Source organism: Struthio camelus, chromosome 27 (genome assembly GCF_040807025.1).
Source record: "Struthio camelus isolate bStrCam1 chromosome 27, bStrCam1.hap1, whole genome shotgun sequence".
In the NCBI taxonomy this organism is placed as follows: Eukaryota; Metazoa; Chordata; class Aves; order Struthioniformes; family Struthionidae; genus Struthio; species Struthio camelus.
Window position 1 is genome coordinate 5640675 of NC_090968.1, and position 19083 is coordinate 5659757.

The 19083-nt window shown below is 40.6% G+C and overlaps 1 protein-coding gene across 4 annotated transcripts in view; it reads right to left on the reverse strand.

Moving 5' to 3' along the window:
- Positions 1–19083, reverse strand: part of XPO7 (exportin 7) — a 55808-nt gene that overhangs the window by 28134 nt on the left and 8591 nt on the right. For 2 of the 4 annotated variants that reach the window (XM_068920888.1, XM_068920887.1), the window contains exons 2-5: positions 5166–5312; positions 2968–3061; positions 1413–1579; positions 305–397 (exon numbers count right to left, since the gene is read on the reverse strand). In XM_068920888.1, the coding sequence (XP_068776989.1) occupies positions 305–397; positions 1413–1579; positions 2968–3061; positions 5166–5312 (501 nt within the window). The remainder of the gene's footprint in view (positions 1–304; positions 398–1412; positions 1580–2967; positions 3062–5165; positions 5313–19083) is intronic. The other 2 variants (XM_068920890.1, XM_009677698.2) reach the window with 1 other exon arrangement.

Here is a 19083-nt window from a genome sequence, read left to right on the forward strand (position 1 = left end):
GGCTTGAAACCAAAAGATGCTAATGAAGTCTTCGTGCTTGGGACCTTGTCTTCACTAGGTAGGTTGCACCAGTTGCTTATCCTTTTTGTTACCCTTTCAATCTCAGAAGATTACATCAAAATATGACAGAAGATGGAAGATGCCAGAGAGAAGCAAAACGATTCTTCATAGCACAGGAGGTAACAGTATAATACCACAACACACACGTGACTGTGTAAAGCTCCCCCCACCCCCTCCAAAAAAAAAAAAGAGCACAGACACATAGCAGGACACAGCAATATGAATGAGAAAATTGGACACTTACTTCACTGAGGAAGGCTGTAGCACTTACTTGATTAATTTCATTAGTTAGTTGGGACAGGATTGTCACTCCTATGATGCAGTGTTCTACACTATCCTGAGGAAAGAAAGGGAGAACAGGGAAAGCAGTTAGCAGTGTCAGGCCGTCTTCATTAAGCTTCATTGTAATTCAAAGATCTTTCTGCTCAGCAGATTTCTAGACAGGTTTGTCTAATGCTTCATCTTTCTAGTACTACGACTGGAAAAAGCTTATGAGCAACACCAAATGCAGAAAATTTAAAATATTTTTTTTTAAAAAAACCTTTAAGTTATTATTGATAATACAAAGGTTTCTAAAGGGTTTGGTAAAGTGAGCTAATAAAAACAGACTCCTTTTATTTAATAGTTTATCCACATTTTTGGTGTTCTCCCTAAACATGAAAAGATTTGCATGTTAATTTTTAGCAAGTTGCTTAATTTTAATAGCAACTGCAGTAAAACGTGCAGAAATTCCTGCAACGTTAGGGTAGCGTAAACTATTAGAGATGCCAAATGAAAATTCTGGGAAATAAATTTTTCTTCTCTTTTTTGTTTTTAAATACAGATTGTTGACAACATGACTAGCAGCTGATAAAGTTTCTCCATGCACAAACCCTATAATTTTACTGCTGACAAAGACAACATATCTTCTAGTGAAGATATGTCCATAACTTTGCTAAAAATCCAAAGCAACTTCCATGGATTATCACCCTTGAGTAAATGGCACATCTTTTCTTCTTAAACAATATGTTCATGTATTCCTTGTTTTGCACTAATCAGCACGGTGTATTTAATTTTGAGGGCCTGAAAGAAGAATTGCACCACTGAAACGCTAGACATCTTATCTTGCCATGCCACTGAATACCAATGGTGGCGGTTTCCAGAAATAAATCCCTGCCCCACCAGAAGTTATGACAACTTGCAGGACAGCTCATTTTTTGGCTTTTCAGTCTCAGTAGTCGTTATTCAATAGAAAACGGCACTGGAGAGAAGAGACTAGACAAAGGATACTAAGGTGTACGATAATAATTGAGCATACGTGAACTTTCAAATCCCACAAAGGTGGATGTTCATCTGAAAAAAAACAATCTGACCTGTAAAAACCTTGTGACATCTGTGATCACATTCCTGAAGACATATTCATCCTTCTGACAGTCAAACCAGCCCAACTTTGTGATCCTGGCATACAACTGGATTAGTGCTTGTGTAACAAACGTTGCCAACTTTGGCCTAGTGGCAAGGTAATTGAGCACATAGTTCCCTGAAACACAGAGAAGAGGCATGTCTGTAGACAAAGACTTCGCAGATGGAGGTGAGATTGTGACGCTGTGTTAGGAAAAAGTATGTTTTAGAAAGCTGTTTCAGGAGAAAAAAAAAATCAGCACAGTGGTGGTTTAGATAAACACAATAGAACAAATCTGAAAAGTGGTTAGAGACTCAGGTAAGAGTTCCTCCCAAAAGCCCGCAATTTATTTTGTATTATCAGATTAAGTCCAATTCTTTGTGAGTTCATGCAAATAGCAAGAAGAGCTATGTGGTAGCTGATCATCTATCACATCATTTCTAAAAAAGAAAGCAGACTGAATAGCATTTAGACACTTTCCTTGGAGAAAAGGAAGTATCGGTCATTCTCCAGAGGAGAGAGTGCTGTGAAAGACTGACTGTTCCATTTGGAAACGCTCTAAATGGTATTTCAGAGACCCCCACAAAGGATTTGCAGTTTTGAAACCACGCCCTCAGGAGAGGCAAGCACCATGCATATTTTATATTCCAGAAGAAATCTATCACTGCAGCCAGATCTGCTCCTATTCTGTGATCCCACATGCTTGATCGTTGTTTAGCCTAAAGACAGGACATGGGAATGTTCTCCAGTCTTAAGGCAAGAGTTGATTTCAGACCTGGGTCACAGAACCCTCTATTTTTCAAGCTGCTTTCTATTCTAATTTTTCCTCTTCTTTAGAGGCTTTTCCCACTCTTTAGAGGGCAGGCCACGATAAGACCGAGGTTGTCTAATGATCTCCTGACAACAGCAGGGCTACAAAACTGAGGTGTTTTGGCCATTTTCACAGGGATAATTATGAAACAGAAAAAAAAAAATTCACGATTCACAAACTTTATCCAGGCCTCTCTCAATGATTTGAAAGAGAGAAAATAAGAAGAAAATATTCCATATAACCTGTGAAACATAAAAGCAAATGAAAAAATATAAAAAAAAACATTCATAGTCACTGGATTTAAGATCCTTTCCTTGTAATCAAGGGATTGTTATGGAATAATTATGGGATAAAGTATGACTTAGCACAATCACTTGGTTAAACGCTGTCTGTGGAGCCTCTTTTGCCTCACATTTCTATGAAAAGGCTACTTCCTGCAGAACAGAGCAGCTGCCCTAATATCAGTTTATTCACAAGCCTGCAGAGTTGTCACTCCCTTGCATCTGAAGTCTATATATCTGGCCCTTGAAATCTATGAACTAGTGATATACGTGAAGATGTTGTCTGAGAGCAAAGCTGCTTTTTCACTATATACCTTAGGATATCCAAGCAACCATAAAGCATAGTTGTTTGCAAAAAGCCTCCCACTCGTGGGCAAAGCGTGAGTTACAATCATTCACATTAGCATTAGCTTGGTTAGAAAAATTGTACTTACGAATGTCTATTCGCTGCTCCAACGGTAAAGGGTTGTTTGTGCGTGACACAAGTTTGGTAAGGCATGTAGCTGCCAATAACTGGGAGTAGGATGACTGTAAACGAAAAACCCACAAGCAGTAGTTTACTATACGCTTCAGAACAAGAAGATCAAGCAGCAGAGCAGAATATTAAGCTAACTGCTCCCTGGAAATAAGAAATGAGAGTTTAAAGCATTAAGCTAATTGATAAGTCTGAATACTTTAGATAGTGTTCATTCTGTGTTGTTATAAACAACAGGGTAAACCAGAACACTTCTAAAAAGCGTTTACAAAAGAAAGGAAAAGCTTTTAAAGAGAATAAGACAACAGAGCTGCCACAGAAGGCAGGAGTTCATGTACTCCATCTGCACGCTCCACATGGGAGAGGCAAAATGACACCTAGTAAGGAGGACTGGGTGCAGAGAGATGCAGCAGGCCTGGGGGTACTTCCCTCGACCAAGGAAAGTAGACCCAGTAGACTGACTTCAGGAGTACAACAGGGGACAGGGAAGAGTAATACCTGTTACACTATGAGACAGTGGAGCACAATACCTGTTACAAAATATTTATACTAAACCACACATTCTTGGAAGGGAATAACATGGGGAAATATACCCCCCAAACCAACCAAAACACCTTAATTTTATTCTGCAGCTGTCAGGTAGCCCTAGTTCCCTAAAACTGCAAACCGCATCAAAGAGCATAAAGTTAGTTTAAATGCCACTCCTAAAAAAGATGATCAGCTCTCTGAGCCACTGGTTTATGTTACTACACATTGAGAAGAACTTACGACTTCTACCTGATTAGTACATACAGGTTAAACCATTCAATTCTTATAGGCTACTGAAATGTAATCTAATTCAGAGACACATCTGATTGGATTCAACCACCTAAAAATCCCCGGCTGCATGTGATACCATGAATTACATACAGCCTGTGCAATGGCAAGCATTTTGGATGCTAATTTTTATAATATGCAATAATGTAGACACCATAGCATCTAAGATACAGGAAATCCATTTATCCAAATATTCCCAAGGACAGTATGATACAAGTGAGTCAGGTCTTGAATTGGGGGGCAGGGGGGAAGAAGGAAGGCCAGTGACACTCTTGGCACAGGCACAGGCCAGAGATGCAAAAATTTACATGCAGAGAATGAGAACCATGCATTAGAAATCTTCCTAGAAAGGTTGATCTCAGTTTAAAAAAAAAGTTGATCTCAGTTGCTAGTTCCCTACAGAAGGGTTTCAAATCCATTTAGTTTGAATGCACTGGATTTCAGATTTGTTCTTCCTTCCTAAGAAATCAGAAAACATGTACAGAGAAACAGCTACAACCCAAAGACATACAATTCATGTTGTACAAGCTTGCTTAGGTCTGTTAAGTGTCACTATTCTCCCCTTCCCTTTATCACTGCCTTCTCCTGGTTGACCTATTCTTTACCACAGGCTGTTTAATATTTCCTGTTTTTGTGAACAAGGCTCCCATCTGATAGCTATAAAGGCTGGATGCACATTCTACCGTCAGTCAAACCTTAAAATGGCTTGGCCACATGATCTTTCAATCACGATTTCTGCTGACACAAAGTAAGATCAAATGGCTACTTCGAAAAAAGCTGAAGAAAAGTTAGGGAGGATTTACTGCTGGCATATTTTACATCCCCTCCGTAACACTAATTCTGAAGCACGCGATCTAATTTTCCCCATTTTAAATCGCTGGATTACGAAAGCAACCATAGCAAGGGTAATTTTCTGAGGAAAAATTCTAGAAGAAACATTGCTGGTTTTATCCCCTATGAAGGGGAAACTCCTGAGCATATTTCCCCCCCCCCCCCAAAGCCAATAGAGAAGGCAGTGGTTCCCACACTGCCGTCTATGAAATATCACTGCCATTATAATATTTTCAACTTAAAGCTTGACATGTCTGCATGGTAGTCAGCGAGGAACGCAGCATGGTCTACAAGACATTTGAATTGACAACCATTCGTTGTAACTACTGCAGCGGCATAATTAGTTATCAGAGCCAATGCTTTCTTTGGCAGAGGCTGTCCACAAATTGAGATACTTCACAGCATACTGGCTATGCAATATAAACATTGCATACCATAACTTGGGGTTGTTACCCTTATCAAGGCCCAAAATATCAAGATACATTTTGGATAGTTTTGTGTTTTACATACACTCCCTCTTTCTAGAAGAAGCTGGCACTTGCTCAGGCAGTCTGGACTGTTGGTGAATTCAACCAAGGCTTTCTCTGCCTGGAGCCGTGTTGCAGTGTCTGTAGTTTCATACAGCTGTTTGCACAGGTTCTCTAGCTGGGCTAGGCTCTGAAACACAGAAACAAAAAAAGTTAGAAACAAGAGGTTTCACAGTTTAGTTATGTAGTAGCTTAACCCACAACCTACATGCGCACACACACACACACACGTGTTAATATTTGTGAAAAAGATGTTCAACTCGTACTTGTTCTTTGGCCTACTAAATGAAGTCTGTATTCACCTGCTTAGAAATTTCAGTTTTCTGTGTTCAGATTTAGAGGACTCCAGATGGCCTGGCAACAAATTCATGCTCAAACACCTCTCAGTATTTCTATGCTCTGTCACGTACTACACCTTACAACGCTCCACGTTGCCTCCCTACTTCTGTCTGCCTCCTAAGAGCGTGAGTGAACCCCAACACCGCTCCCGGTATGTGTTCCCAGGAGGTCAGCTCTCATCCAGCCCGGGCGAGCCACAGTGAGACTGAAGAGATCTGGAAAACAAGCGTGTCCTCCAATTGTGATAATCCTAACCTGCCCATTTTAAATAGTGAAAAAACAATCCAAAACATCAGTTCTGGTTTGTTTGTCAGGGCGTTTGTTCAGAACGCCCACGTTAGTTTACGTTCCCTTTACAGGGCACCGTAATATACCCCGACGTTCCATGATCTCATATGAAATCTTATGTACTACATGTGCCAAAAATACCTAAAGTAGAACAGAACAAACGATGAATAGGACAAACGCCTTCGAGAGGCATCTTTGCGCACGCATTAGAACCAAAATTAAACTACCAGGGAGATTGTGTGCTCAGACAACTGGAAAACATTTGCCATAAATTGTGATCCAGGCAGATGGTTTCCCCCAGTGAAGCCTTAGGTGTCCTAGTTAAAAGGGGGCTTCACAAACGGGTATTTATTCCCTCAGGTTCCTCCTGCTAGATTAAGCAGGTATTTCCAGCTGCTGTAGGGCTACATTCTAGTTTTGCAGAGGTAAATTATTACAAGCATACCACAACCTGGTGCCTCAACTTCTTTGTTTGTAAGAATAGCATCAGTTGCTTTATTTCTGGAGAAGAGAGATTGTTATGCAAAAGCCAAGTTACTGGCACAGTCAGCTGACTAATGCAAGCACCACATCAGCCCACAGCTGAATGCTTTCTTATACACAAGTACAGCAATTCCACACCAAAAATACACAGAAGTTTTCAATGCTCTGTTGCTGAGGTGATCATCAGATAAAGGGTGTTACAAATAACAGAGTGAACCTCAGCACAAACCCTATTACCTTCTACCGTATTCCCAAGGGTTTGTTGTTAACTGTACCTTATGGAAAACGTCGCCTTGCCAGCTCCACTGCTTTAGAGGAAATCACTGCACCAAGTGCAGAAGCACTAGTGAAAGAGACAGACTGCCAAACAAATGTCCTGTAAATCCATTTTTGGGTTAATGCCATTCCAGAAAGCTGGAATGCAAAAACATCTCCAAGGAGCAGTTTATGCTAAGAACGGCTCAATTTCTTAAAGTGACTGAAAAAAATACATCTTTCTAGTACAACATAAGCCAGAGTAGACGAGGCCACTATGTAGGCTGCAGCCTATATCGCCCCTACTGAGTCTCTTTGCCCCAGAAAAGCCAACGTACTGAGAAATACTGCCTTTCAACATCCAAGAACACATTACGTCCGTTTCTTTGAGGAGGTCTCTCCTCCAGGTTTCTTTGGTTGGTTGGTTTTCACCCTAGGAATAAGCAACTTGTAACAAATAATTAGATTTCTTTCACAGCCCAGTGCAGAGTAGTGAAAAGAGCAACAAATTTGTGGATCCTGGTTTTGTGTTCAGTGATACGTGTCAGACTGAACTTTACCAAGTATCACACAGAATAGTTCAGTAGTTCAAGGTACGTTGTTTATTTTTGTAAAGCCAAACGACAAGGACTTAAGCTCCTCAAAGAAAATCCTCAAAAATCTCAGATGAATTTAAACTGATGCTCCAAAGCTGAAAGTAGAGGAAACCAAAGATGGAACTAAATCAAAAGCAGGGAAGTCACAAGAGGAACAAGCAGACATTTCTCCTTGGCCAGAAATGCAGATGTTATTCTCTGAACACGCCGAATCTCAGAATCAGCAGGCAGCGGCCACTGCAATGCACTGCGAGCGCGCGGGAGTAGCTGAGCTGCCACGCTGTTGGACGCACAGCATGCTATTTGCAGAGCTTTCCTTAATGCCTTATCAATCTGCTCCATTAGCTCTTCACTGTTATTACAGGAACACTGTTCACATAACCATGGTAAAGCATTTGGCAACACCTGCCGTTTCCTATTACAAGTCTATATCTGGCTATTTAAAATTGGTTGGCAAAGTTCACACGCAGGAAGATGTTGGCCATGTATATCATCTTCAGCCCAAAAACAAAGTATCACCCTCTCCAAACCTCCAAAATACTTGTGACCATTTATGAATTCTAAAGCTAGCATAAAGCAACTCTTTGACACTGCCCTCTCCTGAAAGGGTACAATTCTTCTCTGCACATCTTCCCAGGCAAGTCTGCCAATCAATCTGCCTTGTCCTTCCCTGAATACAACCTAGCTCACAGCAAATTCCTTTTCCATCCTCCCCTCTCTCCAGGTCTAGGTAAGAGGTGAGAAGAAGAAGAAAAAAAAAAAAAAAAAAAAGCCAAGGGTATCCAAGGGTAGTCTGCAAACCTTTCCTAGGTAAGGAATACGTTTATCAGACAAGAATCATTCTGCTAATGCCCTTTGCATTTAAAACTTTTAGAAATGTATCACAACATCCTTCAGATTTGTGTTTTCCCCTGCTAATAAAGCGGGGCAAAACTAAAAAATTGGAAAAAAGCCATATGAATTCTACTACTTCATACTGAATAAAAGGTTAGAAAAATCTATGGTTTACAAAAAAAAATTTGCAGGTGCTTGCAGCCAGAAGACGATGTCTTTGTATGCAAACTGTACAGAATCACACTACCTACACAGAGTACATATAATGGACCAAATTCCTGGAGACCCTTCCTGCAGCCTGTGGTCCCAAACTGAACTAATAAATATTGATCTAGAGATTGCATTTTACAAATCCGGAAAGAAAAAAGTATCTATTCTTAAAAAGACATCATTATACCTAGTTTTACACTACCCTATTTAATACTCTGAGAAGCACAGACATACCGTTTGCCATTGGTGAGCTTTCTCCACACCTCTGACATGCTAACTCTCCCCTACTGTTTTGAACTTAGTTGAAAGAAGCACAGCTCCTTTTGTTTAAGGCTACTGGCCACTGCCATGACAAAACACCCTTGTTTGTGCACAATGCCCGATCACTGCCAGCCTTCTTACAGTTTGAAGTTAGTTAACTCCCTCACAGCCACAGAGGGAACACATAACCTAAAGGACTGAAACAAAGCCACTTTAAAAAGCCAGCCTCAACAACTGAGCCACCCATCTGCATCTCTATCTTCAACGCTTTCAACGTAAGCCTCCTGTTGTGGCTGCCAATCCCCTGCCCCCAAACACATGATCACAAGAGACATTAAATCACAACTGTCTTGATAATTATTTCTAAGACAAAACCTGAAGGCAGCTGCAGTTTAACTATTTCTAGTGAACATGCATCATGTCTACAGAGTCACCAAGACTTCTGGCTACTTAACTGCTTAACAGGTAGATGCACCCACCAGCCGCCAAGTGATTTCTCACTCAGCAACATGCCTGTAGCAGCTGCATTATGTCGACTCTACATATAACACACCATACGAGGAATGCAACAGTAGTAAACGAAGCGAGACAATAAAAATATTCTTGGACTTCATTAAAACAAGAAAAAAGAAAAGAAACACTCCTGCTGGCAACCAAACTTAAAAGGTCAAACCATTGCCCTATGGAATAAAAGTTAAATGGCTCTGATATATCAGGAGCCGAGTTCCCTCTTCCCCTGCAAGCCTGGACTCAAAAGACAGCACAAGTTGAGATGGCTGTGGCTTAGCATCTAAGGACACAGCCTGTGTTTCAAAAGCAATCTGGGGGCAAAGCAGATGATTCAGTAGTCTACTTCAGAAAAACACAGCTGAAGCATCTGGTGGTAGCGTTGGGAGGTTACACAGTCCTTGGTCAGAAGGGCAGTAATCAAAATAAACGCTTTGCGTAACACACATACTGAGAACACTACAGGGCTATGTTTTACTATTTGGGGTGGGTTTAAAAAAAAAAAGGAAAAAATGCAGAATAGGTAAAAAGAAGCAGGAATTCTAAGGAAGCTCTTTGGTGTTGCCAAAGAGAGGATACTGCTGAGCCACACAGCACAGGTGGTCACCATTACATACCCCATTAGAAGACACTATGGCCATTAAAGCAGTTTTCCTGGGGCGGGCGGGGGGGAGGAGAAATCACAGATTTGGAAACACTAGCCCATATTACCCAGAAGTGTGAATCCATAAACTAACTGGGGAATAAAGTTCATTCCATTCACATCACATTAAGCTAACAGTCACACTGGGTTTTAAAATACACTTTTACCATCACGTCTACAAGAAGCCATGAGCCATGCCAGTTTCCTGAGCACCTCTGTCCAGACAATCCTCAAGTTAAAATTCATGTTATACTTCTTCCTCAGGCTATCCCCAAACATGCAGTTGCAGAGGCAGCTGCAGGATGGAGAATATTTTAGAGCACGTAACTACCAAAGCCTGCTAGGGCAACTTAAAGTGAGATTGGATATCTGAAACTGGAATCTTCAGGCATTTGTCCAATTCTGTGAACGGTTATTTTATTTTCTTAATGTGCTCAAACAGACAGAAAATATTCATGCTAAGCTGGAATCCACTCAGATAAATTTCTCTGGTGAAAACCCTCTAGGCACAATTTTTAGGGATTCCTCACCACTAGATTTCTTTTCTCTTTGTGCCTTAACTCGATTATCTGTTACATCGACAGGCAGAACAGTTAAGCTATAAGCCTAGAATGCAGTATCAGCATAACATTAAGCTTCAGCACATCCTAAAACTTCAACTACAATGGCAGATTAGTGGAGTTCTTTTCTCCTCTTCCAAGGCAGGAGAAATCAGGCTAGCTTTATTCTAGCATTCACTTTCTGAATGTCAGAGATGTTCTGTTTTTTGGAGGTAACAAGTAGGTGGGGATTATTTCACTGCAGAGACTAGGCAATATCTACTGTTTCAACCCAGATAAAAAATACTATTTAGTATAACGATTACGCAGGGCAAGAGCCCTGCATATTCTAGATAAGGACTAAAGCATGAGACAGCAGAGTATTCAAAACACTGAAACACCCCTGGAATTCTGCTAGCGCTGTACACTTGTGTATAATCGCAGAAGAGAAAGGGATGTGGCCAGCGAACAGAAGAGAAAGACGGCATTAAAGACAAATTATAGCTAATTGTGTCCGCTGCTCCTTTTGCGGTGAAAAACTCCAGAACTTCTTTGAAAACAAAGCTTCACAACCCATTTGACAGAAGAAACTAGTCTTATTTTGTCCCTTTAGAGTCCAAGGAAGAGTAGTTTAACAGCATAAGGTGGCAGATGAGCAGGCAGGACTAAGGACTTTGCAGCCCTGCTCCCTAGCCATGAGACAGCAATTAGATGCCATTTTGACATGAGAAACTGCTGAGTCACAGAAGGCAGCCAGAAAGTCAAAAGTTTACTCCCTCACTGGTTCCCAAACTTGTGAGTCCCTCTCACGTGCTCTTCTCATGACAGCACGGAAATCCTAGTATTTTTCTGCAGTTGCACATACCATATTCTATTAAAACATGCTAAGTCAGCCCGAAGTCTTCAACGCAGCAGGGGAAAACCATTCAGTCCTCTCTCTCTCTCATACCTCACGCTATGCCAAGGTAAGCTGACAGTCCAAAACACGAGTCAATGACCGAAGGGAAATGTTCATCTTAAACACATATTTAAAAGCTTAAACTGCCTCTGGATTTTTCATATAGCCACAGCTGATTCCTCAGCTCCAAGGCCAGAACAGACTATGATCATTTAAAATTACCTCCTACACGCATACACAGTTTTTCCTCAGAAGCCTTGGAGGACCCTGCTAGACATAGGGAATTAGATAACCAAGCATACGCTGCCCCCACATATACCTGCTCGCACAGTTCTGCGAATCCGCTGCCTTTAAACGCTTCACTCATTTAACGTTTTCATTGTACAATCGAAACATTTAAAACATGTCTTCCCCCCCACCACAACGCTTATGAGAAAGGATATTGTTGAAAACATCGAACACATAATGAAAGAGAACAGTTTCTGATGGCTTTTTGATTATTTTAAAATTAACATCTTCTTAAAAATTAAAATAGCACTTTGAGTTATTTTAAAATCTGTACTTCTCTAGCCCACCTGTATTTAAAAGAATTGCCTCATGGGTGCCAACAATAGACAAAGTTGGCAAAATCTCCTCTTGTAGGTCATTTTACTGTGTCTATTTATTATTAAATCTCCACGCTGATGTAAACAGAACTCAAAGAAGTTTGTTTGTGCCCCTAGGAAAGGGAAAAAAACAATACATTTTTGATTGCTCTCTTGGGTGCTAAGTTCAGCACTATCAGGGAAGGCTCCTCACCAACACTGCAGAGCACTAGAGGTTGGTTCCAAGTCAGCATTACAGAAAACACCTTGTGGGTTACTCCAAAAGTATCGTTTTCTTTGTGGTAGAAATGTTTTTCAACAAGTTTATTTATCAGAAACCAGCAAACTTGACAAGCGATGAGCAAAACTTCTACTCCCCTTCCTCCGAACAGCTATGAGCTAGGAGGGAAGTCTTGCTGCAGACCAACATGCTACAGCAAGTTTAGAGGCTGCTACCTCTTTCCTAACCGGAGTCCTGCAGCTGAGCGGGTGCAGCATCGGGCTCAAGGGGAAGCACTCCCAGAGCTTGGGTTGAGCAGTCCCGAGTAGGAACTGCCAAGCCAGCAGCCCCTCATATAAGCTTTGTGTCATGTTATTGCTTATTTCTTTAATAATATCAAACGCTGAAGAGGAATGAGTCTTCCTCAGAGGATGCCACATGATGTTTGCTTCAGAAAGGTCCCTACTTACAAGCCTGTATTTCATACCTTCGACACTTGTGACTCTTGTTAACTATTTTTGAAGTTCAGGAGGCTGTTTTTCTGTTTTGAAATGCCATGTTATAGAAGATCAACTGTTGATTCTATCAAGACTAACCAAAAACAATAATAAGATGAAACAAGTACCAGAGGCAAAAGCCAAAACCCAGTTTTCAGAAAACACCTCAAGATCAAGCAGCTCCCAGACTTCAATTTGCTGCTACATTGTGACACTTGAAAAAGATGCAACAAAACCTAAAGAAACCAGGCCCCTTGACTTTAGTGTTTAACTTCAGGCACCCCCCTCCCGTTTTTTTTTTTTTTTTTTTTTTAAAAAAGATCTTTTTTCAGCCTCAGATGCTTGGCCACTGAGAGCAGCTGGGAAGCTCAAAACTTGAGGAAAAAAACCCAGCCACCTATCAATCTCATTTATGCTACAAGATAAAAATAAAACTCGTCACTGTTCAGTGTTTTCCCCACAGTGAAGATAAACAATGTGTGATCATCTTTAAAATGATAAATACTACAAGGAAAATAACAGCTACCTAAAAGGAGTCCCCAGGGGATGGCTGTGGAATTGATCCTATATTACACGGTTGCTTAAGCAACACTCTTTACATCCAAAGGCTGCAATAAGCTCTAGGCAGGTTTAGTTCAAGAGAGTTTGACTTAGCCATGCTGACAGTTCCCATTTCAGAAAATTGAGGAAACGCATGCTGTGTTTGGCATACTCAAGATGGCAGAGCCAGAAAGCAAGCATGAGCGCAAGACCAGATCGCTTTGGGGGAAGGAGGCAAGCAACAACCTCACAGATTTAGACATCTAAAATGGAGTAGCTGGCCTAACAAGATCAGTCCAAACTTTCCTGATGCCTGGTGGGTTTTGTCCTGAAGGACGCGGATTGCTCTAAATCCTTCAGATACATATTGTTTCCAAGACATCCCTTCTTCCTACCTTAGGGCTACTGACTCCCTGAGCCAGAGATTTTGCAATGTGTTTAATATAGTTATTTTTGTCATAAACACATTCATCCGTTTTAATATCCCAGTTCCCCCATATGTTATAATCACAGTCAGACTTTGTAAGCACCAGGAAACTGCAGGGCATGCAATGAGATGCATCAGCATCAATGCCCCCGCGAAAGTATTCTGAACAACGGAGCAGAACAATGTAGTTAACCATGTTACTACTTTCAGGATGTGGCACCTAAGAATAAGGAGTGGGAATACGGGGTCACCCATACTTTTCCTTTGCCTTAAATTCCTTAGGTTTAAAGGATATCAATTTCTACAGCTGCCAATAAACATGCACATTCCTCGTACCCATGGCATTAAAATGAACAAGATGGAGGGGCTGTGCAAGCTTCTCTAATGAAGCACCTGAAGGCTTGCATCAGTCCTACGCTGGCACTGGGTTTCAGTACTGCCTGGCACACGTCAACTTCTGTTACTGAAAGCTGTAGTCATTCATTAGTTTTCTTCAATTGCTTGCTTACTTTTCAGCAAAACAGGGAAAAGGAAAAATGCAGCAAGCAGTCAGGACTCTGAAGCACTGGTTTTCAGCAAACCCAACCTTGCATCACAGCAGTCAAAGAGCCCTGGTGTTTTAAGTGACTAAGGCTTAGAGAACGGCTCACAGGTCACTTGATGAACGTCAGGTATTTCAACCAAAAATAAAAAAGCTTTTAGGCTGAACGATGCAACTATTAACTGCCAAGGACCAATATGATGCACTTCATAAGTGCACAACACAGTAAAAATCAAGGTCTCATGGCTCATCACCCTCATTTGTTAAGAGAATCCAAACAATAAATTGCCCCATTTCCATTTATCCTACTAATAACAGAGAAAATAAGCCTGCTTATGCCCTTCCAGCACATCTCAAAATTATTTATTGCGGTAGTATTTTCAGGCATCTCCTTGCATCTCTCAGGGTATCAATAAAGATGTCTAATTTCTTACTCTATAACAAATGTCAAGTTAAGATGGAACAGAATTTCTTTCAGGATTCAGTCCTGCCATTTTACTGTGCAATGTTTTAGAGCAACTCCACGCACCCACTTCAAAGTAACGAACAAACCCGGGTACACAAAACAACAAAGGGTTTCTCTGGGTCAGCCAAGAGGATTAGGAACCAATCCCCAGATTTGGAGACCAACCACGTGTTGAAGTATCATCGTTATGCACCAAGCATGGAACTGCTATACTCTGAATTTTCCTGCCACAAAGTTGAGCTCTCTGATTAGAAAGATGTGCTAGCATTCCTGGGATAAGCCTCCCAGGAATCCACAAAAGCTACCTATCTGGTACTGACTGCAAAAGCAATGTACTTCAACCTAACATTTGCTAACACGTCCCATAATCTAGTACTGACAACATATAACATCATATAGTACACCAAAACAAAGACTGTTTCTGCTTCAAAGAACAGCAGTGTGAGAACCTTAGTGGGTGGTAAAATGTTGACTTACAGCAGTAACTTTTCAGTATTCTAGTTGAAGGCAAATAAATACTACTGCATAATTTTATCAAGACTTAGCTCTATTCTTCTTTTAAGAACCGTGATTTTTTTTTTTAAGCAATTTGCTAAGAGGGAAGACAATCTTATGCTTGGCTTTCTAATACAGGATACATTTTAAGTGAAATTGAAGCTAATTATACCTTGGAGGCCAGCAACACTGAGAATAGATGGAGGGTTAAAATACCCTAAAGAAACCTCTGCTTTTGTGCTTCAGCAGGACTTTCAGATGCTGGCAGAATCTGCGTGCAACATATTTCATACTCTGCACATACCAATAACCATGAATTAAAGAGAGGTTTGACAATACAGCGGATCTCTTTTTAAAAAGGATGAAACAGACACAGGAAGGGAATGTGAATTAACCCAGCTTTCAGTTCCGTCTGGCCAACTGGAAGTAATGTTTCTTACACCTTGCTTGTGTTCTGGGGTTGCAGTTTTCATGCATTTTAAGTATCCAATCCAAATAAGAGAGGGCAACCCCAGCACTCATTATTTCTCCAGTGGGACCGAATCTCAGTCCATGGCACAAGGAGCTCCAAAATTCATAGAACAAGAAGTCATCACATCTTTGCATCGCACTTCCACAATCACTCACAGTGTACCTGCTCGATACTGAACTACCAGACACAACCACTTTGGACTTGTCTAATTAGCCAGGGCACAATATAGTGTTTAAATTGACTGTAGAGAACAAACAGCCTAAAGTATGCTGAACAGTTACACCTGAAAAATGTCCAAAGGGAAAAAAAAAAGAAAAAAAGAAAAAATTGAACCTGTAGAGTGAATTTGCAGGTGTTCAGCACTTTGTGCCAGGCAGCTGCAGTGTCCTTTGATTTGGCAGTAATCGCCCAAAGGCAAATTTACTATTTCATGAAGCCACAGACACAGCATCAACTTTAGATATGCAGAAAATGGGGGGAAAATGGCAGAAATTGATTATTTTTTTTCCTATACACAGACAATTAGGCTAAAAGTTTCACATGAAAGAAGCCTTAACATTTAGTTCTTGCTGGGTAATATTTAGTTATAAACCTAAAAATGCCACTAAAAATATAATTAAAGTTGCTCCAACAGCTATACTTTCGACATCATAATATTTGGCCAAGTGGTTTCGTTACCCTTCTCAATTTAAAAAGCGTTCATGCAGAATCTTTGCTTTCCTTAACGTGCAGTACCAAGTTTAATATAATGAACAATTTTAAAGCTGCTAATTTGAAAGCCTGACTCCCGCAGAAAAATGGTTACATTTATTATCTTCTCCGAACATTAGGAACACTGGACGATTGGACATTAAACTAAACACATAATTCAGTTAAAAGAGACAGAATACAGCTTGTTGTAGAACAAATGGGAAAAGCAAAACAGAGGTAAGACGGCTCAAGACACCCAACTTCAGAGGAGTTATTAGTGACCAGGCCATCAGTGGAGGAAAAAGTGGGCAGGCTCAGAAGATGCACACAGATGAAATTGTAGTAGCTGTTTCTTGCAACTTAGAGATGGGAAACTTGCCAGACCTACTTGAGGAAAGGTTAAGTTGAAAAAAATCAATTTGCTTGCCTTCTTTAAAAGTTAGCTAATTTCTGAAACAATATATCATATCTTGTTTTGAAGAAGCTATCTCTATACCATAACAGATGTCTGCTAAGCATAAGATAATTTTTCCCTACTTTGATCCCTATTGATGCTGTTAAAAGTAGCGATGAAAAATATCCCTGCTGTCGTAATACAAGCCTACATTTAGGAACGGATGAATTGTTGAATTCTACCTGAAGAAAGGCCTATCTCCCACTAGGGAACACTCAGCAGGGCCCTAAGCAAGAACAGCAGTTCGGTGAGCCTAGCAGGTGCAGAAACCATGTGCTCCTTCGTTTTTTGGAACAAAAACAAGAGGCTGCAGCAGCACCAACACCTTTGCTACAACAGCGGAGAATGAGCAACTCTTATTTCTCTTTACCTTGTTATTTATACGTAATAGCTAATATACTGCTTTACCAATCACAGAATTTTAAGCACCCTTTTTGAGAGCTGAACATTCCCTGTCCATCTGAGGGCTTTTGATTTAGTGAAGGCTGGATGTATCCTAGTGGGCAGCAACCTGGAAATTAGGAAAGAGCAAGCACAACAAGCACACAGGACCACCACAGTGTTCAATACTACATGCAGAAGGGAAAGCTGCAACCATCAGGATGAGACAAACCTCCCTCTCAAAATCTCTTCTACCTGTTGATAGCAACTGTAGAAGATACTATAAAAAGAAAGGATATTCCTGCCATGCAAATCAATGTTCCCCATTTCAATAACATAGGGACACACAATCCTGCTAAAATACGGAGGTCACCATTTCCCCACAGGGAACAGAAATGTTTGTTTCTATTATTAGGAATAACAGTACTACCCTGACACATCTAGTTGTACAAGCAGTTTTAGAAAACAGAACCTTATTTTGAGTATTTAGACCGAAAGCCACTTCTAAGATACTTCAAGTGATTATTTTGAAAGGAGACAGGATAGGAAAACTGGCAACAGTCCCCACAGCTCTTCACCTGTGCGGGTCTGCAAGGATCTATGACAGTGAAAGCATTGCCACCACGTGATCTGTGCACGAGCTGGAGCTATGGAACAACGCTTATCTCACCCAACGGAGACTGTAAATAGTACGATATAAGTGTTGTGGGGCATTATTTTCCATTTGTTCAGATGGATCGATAACCCCTGTGGGGCTCCACTTCGGAGCACCACACAAGAAAAATTCTAGTCTTCTGATAGTTTTAACTGAGTAACATTCTTTGAACTCTGTGAAGAAGAAATCATTTACAAAATAATCCAAACGAACTAAAAGACTGCTTTTGAAGTCACAGTCCCTCTGCTTGCTTTGCATTTGGCTACAAAGGAAGAAAAAAAACAACAGTCTTCAATATTACCTGCTCCCACCACATTTAAGGCACAGAATGGAATGAAAGAAAAGGAATTTCATGGCAGATACCAGAGCTTAAGGAGAAAAACCAAGGCAATCACATTACTGGGCAAGCTAGTTGCAGTGAAGCAAAACAGGCTTTTGGATTGCTGGACTGCATTTTCTTCTATACTAACACAGTTAAGAGACTTAACTTTCAGGGCTCTAGCTTTGCAAAAAAAGCCACCTTCAGGTGCAACAATCAAAATCATACATCAAGGCACTGCAAGCAGTAAACACAAATGGAAACCTACTACCAAAAAAACCCGAACGACTCAAAACCGAGCCCTGTACACCGACAGGACGGCCCCATACGTGCAGCATGTCAGTTCAGAACCACAAAGCTGAGCGCCAGGATGACAGTTCAGGAGGAAACAAAAACCCTCTAAATCCAAATACCCTGAAAAGTCTGGAAGCATCTCAGATCATGCAAAATACTAAAGCTACTATAGGACTGCTCAAACTCATCATCCAGAAACAGCAAAGCAATTCAAGGACTGCAAATTGTCTTCAGCTTACTGGTTAAACTAAAGGCAGCTACTGACACTATCTAGTGCTAGAAGAGAAACAGAATTAGTATTTTGCTGTACAATGTCCTTGGACTATAACTCCTGTAATCACCATGTGCACAAACATACTGAACTAATGATAAAAGGGCATAGAGCTTTCAAACAGGAAAAATCAACCAAAACACTTAAATGATACCAACACACAGTTGTCCAATGGGAACACAGGAAACAGAACAATTAGCTTAAGAGTGATGAGCTACAGAATAAACCATGTAAACACTGTGTTCAAGAACCACGCTTTTTAGAAAATGCCACTGCAGGACAGACATAAATCCTTTGCAAACCCAGAGTTGTGAGTCCACAGGGAGTATGGATGCAGAGCTCATTTTACTGACAATAGATAAAAAGGACAGAAAAGATTTTAAAATGAGCCTGAGTGGAGATATTTAACAGAAAAATGGGAGGCTACTCCTTTCATAAACTGATCTTAGGACATGAGAAAAAACAGTCTGCTGGTAATACTGTTACAAGATTAAAAAAACAGACGATACACGTCTGTACCAAGAAAAATCTTTCTGATTATTCTACCTGATCAGCAATCAGATTTGTTGGACGCCTGGTAGAGAGACTGAAGTGAAAAGGGTTAAATAGGCTGCAGAAAATAGTACATCTTCCTTCCTTTTCTATGAAAGGCAGCTGGAACAGAAAAATTTTACTGTTCTTTCTATTGCAATAGCATGGTTCTTTACTTCAGAGATTACAAAGACATTTGACTGAAGCTGAG